This window comes from Bradysia coprophila, chromosome II (assembly GCF_014529535.1).
Source record: "Bradysia coprophila strain Holo2 chromosome II, BU_Bcop_v1, whole genome shotgun sequence".
NCBI classification, from domain to species: Eukaryota; Metazoa; Arthropoda; class Insecta; order Diptera; family Sciaridae; genus Bradysia; species Bradysia coprophila.
Genome location: NC_050735.1, coordinates 1,621,167 through 1,635,645, shown reverse-complemented (window position 1 = coordinate 1,635,645; position 14,479 = coordinate 1,621,167). Strand labels below are relative to the sequence as shown.

Below are 14,479 nucleotides of genomic sequence, written 5' to 3'. Positions count from 1 at the left end.
ATAGATTTTGATAACAACCATTCACATGCAATGACCGAAAATACTCTGTTATGTGCATTGTCGGTCGATTGTTCAATGATTTTCCTTGATATTTTGTGAGTATGTCCATTACAAACGGTGAACACTTTGAAGTGTAGGTATGACACTAATCAATGCTCAAATAACCAAGAGTGTACAGCAATTTTCCGGCCAAAAGTCACTTTCAGACTTCGGTCGTTACGTTTATATCTGTGGTATAAATACGATCAATTGAGCAATAAGAAAAATAATTTCGATTTAACAGTGGAAGGCATTACTCAAATCTTATACTCAGAAAATTATTCTTTTTCCTGAATTTGGTAACGGTCTAAGTTTTCAGTTAAATTTTTTGGTAGCACAATGAAAGTAACAACTCGAAAATTTCCTCGACGTCGAAAGAAGGTTGTTGACAATTTCGTTTTTCCATCAAGGTTTGTGCAATTTAGTTTATTCAAGTTCCATTGGTAGTTCGAATTTAATGGAACGCATTTTCTTCAACAATTTTCTTAATTGGGTGGTGTTATTGTGTCGATTTGAAAGTTTGAAAAGCTTGGACGAGTTTTATTTAGATTTTTCCTTCTTTGATACAACGGGTATAAAGTTAGCCGCTCGCTCAGTAAACGAAATTAGCTTTGCCATTCAGAAAAGACTCTTAAGATGTATAATACTAAATAAATAATTAAGTTTTTTGTTATTATCAGTGAAGTAACTGACGATGCACTGCATATTTGGCGCACTCTACCACATATCGTGAGACAGGATCCGAGTCTAGCTGTAATTAGACATGAACACGAAAAATTACATGTAAGTGTAACAATGATTCATTGATTTCGCGGCCGATGGACAAAATGTACAAATCAACGTACAAAAGCCAGTGATAAGAAGTGAATTTAAGAAAAACTAGAGCTTTTCTCGTTCATCAGGTAATGTAGTAGTTCTCATCATTTTGATCATTTCTAAAGTGGCGATATCGTTAAACCATTAAATGCTTTCTCCAAAAACTAGATTTCGTTTAATTCTTTGATAATAGATCATTACTTAAAATGCAAAAAAACCGTCTTTTTGCGGAATTCATAATAAAGCCCAACATTACTGAATTTGTTTACGAAATTCTTTAAATTCTCATTTTTATGCGACACAAATAGATTGAGCATTGTTATTATTTACAATCGTGTGTTCATCGTCTCGTGACATCGATCAAGTACCTAGTAAAACACTTTCAAGAGCGCTTGATGTCATTTCTGGATTAGAAATTAATTGATGATTGGCAATTGTGATTAAGTGATTAGTGCTTTGCCTGAAGGTACATGTCGCATCTTCGAAAGTCTGTGGATAGGTTATTATAACAATATAACATACATGGATAGGGACTTTTATTCGAACATTTCCAGTTAGAGCCAGCTTACGCAATTTAAATAATTTTCAAATCTTGGGCATACATTTCAGAATTTTTCTCGTAATTTAGGTCCTCAGCATGAAAATTTGTATATGGCATGTTCTTTTGTAACATTTTCGTGCATGGTGTTTTTTCAATACAAAATAAAGATATTGCAAACATTGGAAATGATTTGAAAACTGTTTCTTAATGATAAATGAGGATGAATCTTCATATTAAGACAAAAAAATCTAAATTTTTATGCAAAATCTGCCAAGTACAACAAAATCAATCGTCGTTCCGAACGTTTCTAAAGTGAGAAAAATTGTATGCAGTCATCGACGGCAAAGGTGTTTTCTTATAGTTTCATAATTAAATTTGAACCATTACTTAATTTAAAAATAAGAAGAAGGGCAAAACTTCATTTTAATCACAGATTAAGTTAAATTTGATTGAAAAATTAATATAAAATAATTAAAAATATCACCGTTCCGAACGTTTCCTTAGTAAAAAAATCCAAAACATCATACCGATCGGCAAACATTTTTCGAACAAACCGCTACTAAAGTGCATTAAATTGGTATACAAATAGCGCTTTGCGCGCTATTTTACATTGAAAACAAAAGATTAATGACGCCAAATACCGGTAGCAACCAAAAATCCGCTACAAATTTCTGTAAAATACCGGTAAATGTATATTTTTAACACTAGTACGACAGTCCCTGTGTGTTAGTACAAATTGTGAATTCTCACTGAGCGTGGAAACTGCCATATGCATCTATTGCGGACTATTGCTCACTTCGTTCGGCAACTCGCGAAATTACCTAGAATCTACCGCCACAACAGATGCGTAAATAACTATTTAGAAATTTTTCAAATATCTCTTGGAGAGGTAAAGCAGGTGACGAAGCACACCGAACCCAAGTTTCTGGCACTTACGATTTCAATAGAGTTTTAGCAGTTAAATACGTTTCAAACATTCATGCTATCATATATTTACGACCAATTTCATCAATTCTAAAGAAACCGTTAGCGCTACACATTATGACACGCTGCACTTAAATTCACCCGTAACTTGGGTTCCGTATTTTTTGTATGAAATTCTGAAGATTAGCATTACCTTCAGTGTTTATTATTTACTTAAATAGGAGAGCCACGCTTTACTTTTTCAAATTTCGTTACCAGTTTTCGTTTTTATGTTATCTGTACCTTAGAAAATTGAGATAATAACTGGAAAAGTTTGGTTTGATCTCAGTTTGGAAGCTATTCAATTATAGAGATGAAATCGACCGAAAGAATGTTAATCTGTTTCGTTTTGAGTAGCGCTGACTTACATGAACATTGTCATCTATCAATCAATGAACCGGTTCAAAATGAACTAAATAATTAAGCTTATCATGATTCATTGTACCATGAACATGATTGGTTGGCAAAACGATTTTTTATCTCATTCGAAATGTGGTAAATCTACATAGGCTCGATGGAACTACTGATTAAAAATGGAACAGTCAGTGAAGGACTGCTATAATAACGTCTAAAGAAGTTATCTAATTCCGAAAGGCGCACTGTTCAATTTCAAATTATCGGCAAGATACATTTTGATACCTTGTTTTTATAGGAGAACTGTTGGAGGAACAGGATCCATTACCAAAATTTGAACAAGACAAAGAAACTAAAACCAAGTGCGACGAGCTGACAAATATAATTTCTGATAGCAGCGAAACTATATCACCGGAAAACGAAACGTAAGTTAAGCTTCGTAAGCTAAGTTTCGAGTTTTTTTTAAAGTAACACTACCTGAGGCTGGTTTTATCCGAACGTTCTTTATTGTTCTGTACGATATTAATCGAAATTTAATTTGACTTGGCCTTACCTGACCTTTAAGGTCAATGTACGCCTCCGGGATATGTGAAGAATGTTTTAAATCCTCCAAGATTATATGTCTTTGGTATATTTGAAATAAGCTCCCGATTAGTTTAAACTCAATCTTAACATTTTATGCAGCTCAATAGCAGCACACGAGATAACAAATGGTTCTCACGTAATTCACGCAGATATCGACCATACAGCCAACCGTACGAAGGTGAAAATTCTGAATTTAAGTTATGCCGCATGAGAGACGAAAATAATTTGAACATCTTCGTAGCTAGTAACATGGTATCATCGTGTGAAAATTGCTGCGCTTGTCGTGGTGTGGATATTTTTCACATATCTGTTAATGTCGTATGACGAAAAAGAAATCGAACGGCGTCAGACAGCCGTATTGCCTTTCGAGACTAAAGGTAAAGTATTTATCTTTGGATGTATAAGTGCAGAAAAGTAAAATGGGTCATCTTTTCTGGATTAGGGAGTTCCTACAGTTAAAGGCAGTGAAATTTCAACCTGAATTTGCTTCAGCTGATCCAGATCCACATATGTGTGTAGCAGCTTCAACCGTATAAACAGTTTTGATTGATGAGTGGAAGCAAATTCATGCTGCAATTTCACTGCTTCCGACATGGTGGATTTTACTTTTCAATGAATGTATCAGTTTTAGTCGGAAAATGAACATTTGGTTTTCTGTTTCGCTTTTAGATTTTGTGCTTCATGAAACACCTCTTGGTCCTCGAGTTGGCATTTATTTGAAAGGAGCCTTCTACGAAAATCTCGAAGGGAATGCTTCAAATTTTCTTAACGTTTACCTAGATCGACTCGATGGACACGACAACACTGGTGACAGTGTTAATGTTACTGAGATTTACTCTATTGCTATTGTTGATCCACACGAAATCGATCATGTGGAAGAAATCACCGAAGAAATCGTGTTCGTCATAGACGATGAAACTATTGACAAATTAAAAATGGGCGACGCTGTCCTGCGCGTTCAAATGTATACGAACATTGACCAAGCTTTACCATTACTTTTCGCATACGATCCGTCGCCTATCGACAAAAATGTTAGTGTCATCTGTGCTGCCGTGATTTTGTTGGGTTTATACGTACTGATTATATGGGATGTCGTTCATCGGACATTCGCTGCGATAATAGCTAGTACATTAGCCCTCTCAGTCTTAGCCATTTTACACCAAAAGCCTTCAATGGAGGAGATAATCGGTTGGATCGACGTTGAGACGTTACTACTGCTGTTCGGTATGATGCTGTTAGTGGCTATTTTGTCTGAGACGGGTGTATTTGATTTTCTGGCCGTCTACGCTTACAAGGTTAATGCGATAAAATGTTTCAGCTTTAAGACGAATTGAGAATTGTTTTTTCAAATTCAGATCACTAAAGGACGAGTGTGGCCGTTGATCAATTGTCTAGCATTATTTACTGCCGTTTTGTCGGCGTTTCTTGACAACGTTACAACGGTTCTGCTGATGACGCCAGTTACAATTAGACTGGCAGAAGTTATGGGTCTGAACCCAGTGCCCATACTGATGACAATGGTTATTTATTCAAATGTTGTTGGTGCAGCCACCCCAGGTAGAAAAAACAAATATTTTGAAAGGACGTAATAAGACATTTCAATTTTGATTAGTGGGAGATCCACCCAATGTTATCATCACATCGAACCCTTATGTGGTCAACAGTGTAAGTTCACAGTGTTCCCTTCCACAATAACATTAAAAAGGACTTACGTTCTACACCAGATTTCCCATTGGCTCAGATTCTCTGATAATTTTCATTAATTGAACAGGGTATCAACTTCCTCAATTTTACCGCTCACATGACTGCTGGGGTTATAGTCGTTATGCTACAGACTTACTTACAAATTAGATTCAAATACCGGAACATGGATGACCTTCGCCTAAACGAACCGAATGGAATTCACGAATTGCGTCAGGAATTGGGTGTTTGGCAACGGGCTGCTGATTCAATATCTTCCTATTCAAAGGATGAAATTTTGGTCAAAGAAACGTTATTGAAAAAGGTTAACTATTTGGAACGTTTGCTGAAGAAACGGCTAGCGACTGGAAAGCTACCGGTTGATACTTACAAGATAACGTTGCAAGAACTGCAGTCAAAAGTAAACAATTTTGGCTTTCAGTTACAAAGAGTCTGCAAAGAAAATTTCTCTTTTGATCTCCCCAGTACTTCATTCGCAACAAAAAGTTACTCATCAAGTCCATGGTCGCGTTAACATTCACCATAATATTCTTCTTCTTGCATTCGGCACCTCACATTCAACGTCTGTCCATTGGTTGGGTGGCACTATTAGGTGCAGTTTTACTGTTAATTTTAGCTGATCGCGAAGATATTGAACCTGTGATTCATCGCGTGGAATGGACAACTCTACTATTTTTCGCTGGGCTGTTTGTACTCATGGAAGCATTAACCGAACTCGGTTTAATCGACTGGATCGGAACGCAAACGCAAAATGTCATCTTTGCCGTTTCGGAGGAGGCTCGTATGGCTGTTGCAATACTTATCATTTTATGGGTAATTAACTCATCCCAACTAACGTTTCTCGAACTGCTCAGCAGATTTGTATATTTATTGGTAGGTGTCTGCTCTAGCCTCAGCATTTGTCGATAACATACCACTGACGACAATGATGATCAAGGTTGTCATATCGATTGCCGAGAATAGAGAATTGGGTTTACCAATGCAGCCGCTTATTTTTGCATTGGCGTTGGGTGCTTGTTTGGGAGGTGAGTCAAGTGATCCATTCAAATTTAGTGAATGTGTGAAATTGAAAACGATGACTTTCAGGCAACGGAACATTAATTGGTGCATCTGCAAATCTTGTATGTGCTGGGGTGGCACAGCAACATGGATATAAATTCACATTTTTGGATTTCTTCAAGTAAGCCTCGTCATCACTTTTATAGTTCGGTTGAATCACAATTAATGAATGCGAGACAGTAATTTTGGGAAAATTTATAAAAGCTGACCCTGCCTGAATATCCTTCCTGTTCAGAGTCTTATTCGATTTTAATGTTGATCTTCTTTTCTATTTTAGATTCGGTTTTCCCATAATGATTGGCCATATACTGGTAGCCACGGGCTACCTAATGATTGCTCACGTTTTATTCGCATGGCACTAGAATTTCAGCTGCTAATTAGATTTTAGACTTGTAAGTTAGAATGTTATTCACCATGACAGCGTAGAGTAATCTTTGCTCTGTTGTTTATTTACCAAAATAAAAAAAAAATCCTGTCACTCTTCCCTTCAGAAGAACGGGTCAGTAAAAGCACTTGTCCGTGTAAGAGTTTGTACTATTAGTTGATGGCTTAGAAATAAGTGGCGGACCTAACACAATTTTTCAGAGTCGTCACCAATTGTTGACGACCTCGATTCAGTGGCGACCTTGTCAAAATCCCCCGGTATTGAAAGAGACATAGTAATTGGTGGCGATCCCAAAACGTTTTTCACTGTCGTCACTAAACCTGGGAAATTGTTGACGACCTCGCAAAATTTAGTGGCGACCCTAACAGAATTTTACGACCTCATCAGCTATCCACAGTAATTGAGGAAGACGTAGAAATTACTCACAATCTAAAAAAAAAATAAAGTCGTCACAAGTCACTGGGCGGGACATCATGTCGCAATCTTGGAAACTAACTTAACTTAATGAACTTTATTATTTAAAAAATACAATTTACGAATAATAATATTTCACTTGCAGCAAGTGTTTAGCCTAACGACGGCTTTCCAACTTAATTTAGCGTTAGTGTGTTACATGGTGATGGATTTAAGTTTACTTTTGATGATGTCTAACCCTTGGTTTTTCCATCAAAATCCCTTTTCAAAAATATAGGACTACGAAAGTGTCGGAATGTGTTAGCTTTCAACAGAAAATAGATTTGGTTGCAGCGTTTGATCAGCTCGGAGAAAACTGAACAGTTCTAGGCCTATTATTTGGGAATCGATTTTGGGAATATTTGGGAATCTATTTTCGAAGTAGCAAGACTTAAAGAAGATGAGACGATAGAAAATGATTGCCATACTACCGCTCCAGGGAGGATTAACATGTTACAGACGGCAAGCATATGACCATTATTATTTTCTTCTCTATTACTTCAATCGATAAAAGTATTTTCAATCTGTTGATTTCAAATTTTGTACTTCATTTTATTAACATGCATTTTATTATATAAAGAACCATGTTACCCAGAGCTTGTCATTATTTTCGTCGTCGTTATCGATAACAGATGAATAGCCGTATGTGACAGGTTAAGGACTCAATTTTAGTGGATCATCTCTTTTCTGGAATTCAGGGACTTGGATGACAAGGTTTTTGAAGTCAAAGAAAAATTTTGAAACCTCGGAAGTAATGTGCTTTACGTGATTGGGCAATGTCAATGCATATTGCTTATGAGCGAGGTGCCATTTCCATTGCGGTAATATGTAATTTTTCTGGGCTTCCTCCATCGGCTTAAAACAGGTCATTTTGCGTATTAAAAATTTTATAAGGATAATATCCACTGATCGTTTAAATATCCAAACGATAGTTACATGTCTATTCCTGAGTATGTGTATCTACAGACGACTTGTTCAATTCAGTTCAATTTTTGGGAATATTTGGAAATTTTTTAGAATATTTGGGACCATTTGGGATTCCCAAATAATATGCCCTGGAACAGTTTATGAAAATTTCGTTAAACTGCTGACTTTTCTCAGAGCTTAACACAAAATTTCGAAGACAAAAAGAGATTCCAGCAGCGAAAGTATCTCACAACACATGGAGCCTCCATGATGGAGGCATATTCATGGACAGATTCATATGGTAAAAACAGATTTCTTTTCCAGTGAAAATCAATTAAAGCAACAGTGCGTGCGGTGTAGCTATTTATTCCAAATTCTCTTCGACATAAACCACTAGTTAATTGCTGCATTCATTCAAACGAACTGGACCGGTGGACTTGGTAAGATCGTTTTCTTCACTCCACCCAGGTTGCAATTTGCCTTTTGTGGCCAATCACAAGCGGTTTTTTCGCTATTCCAATGCAATCCATCGGGGCATGGCCGTTCGCCGAAGGAACCGTGTAGACATTGTAGGTACTTTGTACAGTCACCGGGATGCGCAACATACATACCAATATTGTCTTTATGGTCACCTACGTAGCATGGTCCACCGACTTCGTTACGTTGTTCCGAATCAAACTGAACACAATTGGCTTTCTGGGGCCAATCGCAGGCTTCCTCTTCCTTATTCCAGTGTAAGCCAGGTGAGCATTCTCGTTCACCATAAAATCCATGCAGACATTGTATATACTTCGTACAGTCGGATGGATGTGGTCCATACGAGCCGGTGTTCTCTTCGGGATTGCCAACATCACATGGATCGCCCACTTTTCTTTGTGCGTCTATGCAGATGAATGCACATACCACAACCAATGCACTGAGTACTATGGATTTTATACAAAGGATTGTTAAGGTTCCATTCCAGTTTTCAGAGGAATTGCATACCTTGCACCATTTCGCTGTAATTGGTTCCTGAATCCCTTTAGTCGCTCAAAATAAATCGCTAATATTGTCGGAGTTACTAACCGTTTCGATTTTATGCTCAATGTTTTTATATTCCGAAAAATTCTTTTGCTCAGTTCATTTGTTTTATCTTTTGCTGTCCATCTAGCACCAAGCCATGGGTGTATGTAAGTTTCATTGAACAAATGAGCAGACGAACCTATTCAGACATAATTAGCGATGGAAGCAGACTCCGGAAAACTCAACTTTTCAATTTTTTGTTTGTTTAGGAATCAATGGATCATTCACAAGTATGTCTCGCATTGACTATATAACGAATAGAAACTAAAACCAGACAACTGATAGATCTGTTAGAATTTAACTTCTTGCAGACGACAAGCATATGACCAATATAATTGCCAGTTTTATTACTTCCATCGATCAAAGTATTTTTAATCCGTTAGTTTCAAATCTAGTACTTAAATTTTTTTAACATGTATTTTACTATATTAAGGACCATATTACCAAGATCATTATTTTGTCGTCGTTATCGATAACAGATGAATAGCCGGACGTGACAGGTCCTTTCACGCAAATTATCTCAAAAAATCAAACCTTTCGTTGCACAAATGTTTTTTTTTTCACTTTCTCGTAACCATCGCCGCTCAGTAAATCGGATGCCAATCAAGATAGTTTCGTTTCGGTAATGAAAGGGTCTCAACGAACGATAACCAGCGAAAGTAGTATATTAATGATCTAGCCCTCTAGTAATGATCCTTTGTGGGGTGTTAGGTCAGATTTTATTATTTTTTACGCGTTTTGGCAATGTAAATGTAAATGTTACATTATCTAATTACGTAAAGCACAGTACGTACGTGAGTCCAAATTTACATTTTTACAAGTTTCGAAAAATTTAGACCCACGGACGTAATGTATACTATTAAAATCAAGAAAGAATTAATTCGGTACTCTACCCTTAATCATTAATCAATGCTTTATCATTCCGCCAAGCTTGCCAATCTCGACAGAGTATAGTTTATTTTACTCTGCCGTGATGCCAATAATTTCATCATTCACAACATCTTTTAGCTTTCAAGTTTCTATCCAACGATGAAGCCGTATTGCGAGTACGCTTACATGCTTCAAAAAGCTTTCATACCACGATACGAATGGTTTTTTTTTAAATGAAACATCGATTTGATTAAAAGCGAATCCGAATCAAATTAAAGTTAGTTGTTGATTAAATTAGAGTGACATCCAAGCAAAAAACTGTCCGTTGATAAGGCACTATGATTGCAATCAGTTGCTTATTGATTGGAATATGACTGAAAAACATAAATTCTAGGTAAACAGCAAAAATTCGTATGACGGTCTTTGGGTTCCGTATCTTTTCAATTAGTACTTTATGTACCAGCCTGTGAATTATTTTCTTCTTCAATTTGAAATTGGATGACCTGTTCCCAAGTGGAAACAGTTATTCGCTTGCTTAATTAGGTAGGAAATCTAATAAAGTTGAAGGTGAGTAAGTTGAAGTTCATTTAACATCCCCTGCTCACTACCGATGGAAAGCCATTTTCCTTTCTACCTTTTCAGCTGTTTTAAAACTGTTTCAAAGAAATACGAGCAAATCGCGTAATTGCAGTTTAAATTTGAATTTGTATACCGAGAGTGTAATTTTTATATGCTACATGCGTCGAAAACCGTACTTTTCATGTTCCAAGCACTACTTATAATATATATTACACACTTGTCACGAAGAAGTCGAGGCTTGCCGAGACTGATAGTGACAAGTGGGTACTCTTTTTTATCACATAAGCGAAAACGAGACAACAACGTAGAACTGAAGAGTAATTTTTGAATTATTCTTCTAGTTAAGTCGGCCCTCGTTGGTGTGGAAAGTCTATTCAAAGCAAGTCATATTGCGTGCAAAAGATCGTTTTCAGTCCTTGGTATAAAGAACATTTTACCACAACCTTAAGGGCTTTCTTCATTACAATCAAGAATATAGGTCAAGTCAATTTTCCTCCCGCTCGAATAAATTGCTGAGTTATGGAAAATTTTGTATCAGTTAATTGAAACGCGCCTTATATATTCGATTTACTCATCAGCAAGTTGGTACAAAGACAAATAGACAGGAAACAATCAATTCCAAAGACAGTGATGTGAAAACAATTCAACGAAACTCTTCAAATTGTACGGTCAATACACTATGGTGATAAGCTGAATCGATTCGAAATTTAGTAATACAAGTTTCCATTACGTAAGCCTTTCGTATACGATACGATATGTGAATCATCATTGTTGAGCTACGTTTGTTGAGCGTGATTTCTAGTAGTTGTTATTTTCCTAACTTACTTTTAATCTATGTGTGCTTCAATTTCTTGATTGTGTTAAAATGTGATAAGATATAATTTGGGTACTCCGAAAAGCTCTCAATTCGTTAAGTTGACTCAAACGAGCTTTTACACTGTGAAATATATTCATTATAGGTCAATTCGCATCTTTCAAATTCAATTGATAATTGTTAAAATTCGTCTTTTATATCATTTGTTGCATTATTGACATAGTAGGTTACGTTGGCATCGTTTCTGCTCATTAATTGGAATGGGTATGGGTCTTTTGCGTATACCATGACCACTTTCCGAAAATTAATATTCGAATGCCAAATCTGATTCTGACATGGCACAACTCTGATAAAAGATAATTTCAATAAATAACTGAATGATGAAACGACACTCACTATACTTTTCAAAATAAAAAGCATTTAAGGCGGAAAACACGCGAGCATTATTGCGTTGCGGAAATCAACGAAAATCTGACGTTCCCTATTCTACATTTTCAATTGTTTAATGTATGCCAAAAATTGGATTACAATGGAAAACCAAGTGCTCTTGCGTTTTTGGCCTAAGCGACTAGCGAGGGTGGCTAGTTGATTCCATCTTTAGCGAAGTTTAGGTGTCAAACCGTCATCCATAGAGGCATAACCTACAGTGTTGAGGTTATGCCTCTACGGATGACAATGTAGTTGTCAAAATAACAAAGAAAAATAAGTTGTGGTTATAGTTCTATGGATAGTTAGTTACGTTTATTGGTTCTAGTTGTAACTACATAGATTCTATGGATAGTTCATATTCGGTTTATTTTGTTCGACTTATAAGTTGCTTGGAAGAAACTTATGTTCGTCGATATTAGAGAGGTCTAGACATGTGTCATAACACTAGGAGGTATACAAAGAAAAGTCGTACGTTGAACACACATTTGATTTTATTAGTGCAACTCAGACCCGGTCTGGCCATACTGCAAATCCCGGTAATTCCCGGATTGCCATTTGGATTTTTGAATGAAATCTTTAGATTTTGGTCATTTTACAAATGAAGTGTATGTGGCCCCCTGATGCAACCGCTGCACATACTTCGCATTGAAATAGTTATTTGTTAACCAATGAGAAAAAATAGGAAATATCACCAAGAGCGAAGCGAGGGCCGCTCAAGGTGGAATTTCCTATTTCTCCCCGAGGTGAGCAGTGAGTACAACCTTTTTAAAAATCCGTATTTTTGTCCACTTTGAAGAAAATAAAATAAATAGCGTGTTTTGGTATTCAGCCATTTTAGGTGAGAAAATGACCATTTTTTCACATAATATGGCTGAACCAGTTATTTTAGGGGAGAAAATGCTTATTTTCTCACCTAAAATGGCGGCTCTCAGAATGACAACATTTGCACAACGCTTCATAGTGGACAAAATCAGGATTTTCTCATCGCTAGCATGAAAAAACTATTAAAGTCTTAGAGATCAACAGCTACAGCGCGGCACAGGCACATTAAATACATCACTTCTGCTAAAACTCAGTTCGATGTTGTATTTTTAAGCCAAAACTGTAGGGAGTCGCAATAAAATTCATACAGCAAATAATGCAACAAAGTAAGTATAAATAGGTTGTACACTAACTATTTATATTTGCTCGTTGGGCGCATTGTTTTCAAAATTTATTATGATTGATGTGCCAATTCCGATAAAAATTATTATTAAATTACAAGATGTTGCTATTTTGTTACCATTGACCAAAGCACTTCATTCATTTCTATTTCTGTATCAGCTTTGAGCGCAGATAATATTTTTGTTTTAATTCTTTTTTAATTTTTTTGAAGTGGATGATTTGTCACAATTACACATTATTAATAGGAACAGAGGTACACCTGAAAAGTCCAGCAGTTCAATCAAACAGTTTCGTACAACCGAAAAATCCATTGCGGAAAATTTTGGTTCGGTTAGGTCCAAACGGAAGTGGAAGCTTCAGATTTCACAGAAATCAATTCGAAATACGATACAGCTGTGAAAACATTGTTCATTAAATGCGCTCGAAGGTTAAAATGATTTTGCAGACCTTTTCCTTTCCGTTTACTAATTTTGGACTAATCTGGAAATCGTCTATTTTTGTGCGATGAAAATAATGAACGGTCCCTTTGTTGCAATGTATCATTACAATTGGACGAGTAACGTGTTAAACACTTTTATTCCAAAAAATTTCCCACTACGATATTCGAGATAATATATGAGATGATATACAGCCCAACCTATATATTGGACAAAACTTGAATTAGCTGGTTTAAGATAGGATATCTTTATGTCTTTATGATGTTTTCATTCGTGAATTTGTAAACAGATTTATTCAACATGTGAATAAGGAGAGTGATTTTGTTAGATTTGAATCAATGGGATATACCAAGCGTTTCAAAATTATCTGTTCATTTTCAAACGCCTATTTAGGACTAGACATTTCAGTCACTGTACACAAATTTACTGAATCTTATGATCTATGATCAATAAATGGTTCAAAATGTAGAGATTGGATATTAATCACTTCATTAAACCATAAATTAACACCATCCAATTTCTTCATCGACCAATTATGTCGATATCAATAGTGTCGGCATGAATAGTGTCGGCATGAATAGTGTCGGCATGAATAGTGTCGGCATGAATAGTGCAGGCATGAATAGTGTCGACGACCGACATGAATAGTGCAGGCATGAATAGTGTCGACGACCGACATGAATAGTGTCGACCGACATGAATAGTGTCGACGACCGACATGAATAGTGTCGACGACCGACATGAATAGTGTCGACGACCGACATGAATAGTGTCGACGACCGACATGAATAGTGTCGACGACCGACATGAATAGTGTCGACGACCCACATGGATAGTGTCTGTCGACCGACATGAATGGTGTTGACATTAATAGTGTCGATCAAATATCGGGTCAATACTTTTGCGATACTCAATAAATATTGATAAACCTTCTGATCAACAACGGCAGGCCCCTACAAGTTATAAAGTCACAAAAAAACTCTTCTGGAAACAACCTAATCGATCGACCTTTAAATATCTCTGTGCCTATGAAGAACGAATTGTGACTAGATCAATTATTGAAAATCACACAATGACAAAAAATTCACGCGCAAACCTCAAAAAAAACAACTTGTGAAGCTCATCTGATTTTTGAGCGATTTAATAATAGAAATGGATTTGTCATTCTTACTTCTTACTGATATATCAATTGGCAACTCTCTTGGTTATAATCAAATATTAATCCGCAATCGCTTATCTTTACACCGTTTCTCATAAGCTATTGATTGACCAATAAATGAGATATAAATGGTGCTCCCGATCAATTGGCGAAAACGCTCTTT

General features: G+C 36.3%; 2 protein-coding genes across 2 annotated transcripts; one reads left to right on the top strand and one right to left on the bottom strand.

Annotated features, from left to right (window-relative positions):
* The first annotated feature begins 3,434 nt into the window (after window positions 1-3,434).
* LOC119068500 (P protein-like) lies at window positions 3,435-6,569 on the top strand. The gene is made up of 10 exons (XM_037172144.1): window positions 3,435-3,476; window positions 3,540-3,675; window positions 3,968-4,593; window positions 4,654-4,855; window positions 4,911-4,963; window positions 5,070-5,399; window positions 5,465-5,812; window positions 5,877-6,024; window positions 6,086-6,179; window positions 6,336-6,569. Exons 2-10 carry the CDS (start codon window positions 3,612-3,614, stop codon window positions 6,418-6,420), a joined length of 1,950 nt encoding a protein of 649 aa, XP_037028039.1. The 5' UTR covers window positions 3,435-3,476; window positions 3,540-3,611; the 3' UTR covers window positions 6,421-6,569.
* A 1,571-nt stretch (window positions 6,570-8,140) lies between these two features.
* Window positions 8,141-8,936, bottom strand: LOC119075170 (peritrophin-1-like). Its single transcript, XM_037181596.1, has 2 exons — window positions 8,787-8,936; window positions 8,141-8,725 (listed from the first exon to the last, which is right to left on the bottom strand). The coding sequence occupies exons 1-2, from the start codon at window positions 8,794-8,796 to the stop codon at window positions 8,217-8,219; spliced, it is 519 nt and encodes a 172-aa protein (XP_037037491.1). The 5' UTR covers window positions 8,797-8,936; the 3' UTR covers window positions 8,141-8,216.
* Window positions 8,937-14,479: the final 5,543 nt, after the last annotated feature.

Excerpts from the sequence above, each read along its gene's own strand:
- LOC119068500 (XM_037172144.1), top strand. The coding sequence starts at position 3,612 with ATGTCGTATGACGAAAAAGAAATCGAACGGCGTCAGACAGCCGTATTG. Across the intron at positions 4,594-4,653 it reads TGGCCGTCTACGCTTACAAG|ATCACTAAAGGACGAGTGTG; the intron begins GTTAATGCGATA and ends TTTCAAATTCAG. Across the intron at positions 6,025-6,085 it reads GTTGGGTGCTTGTTTGGGAG|GCAACGGAACATTAATTGGT; the intron begins GTGAGTCAAGTG and ends GATGACTTTCAG.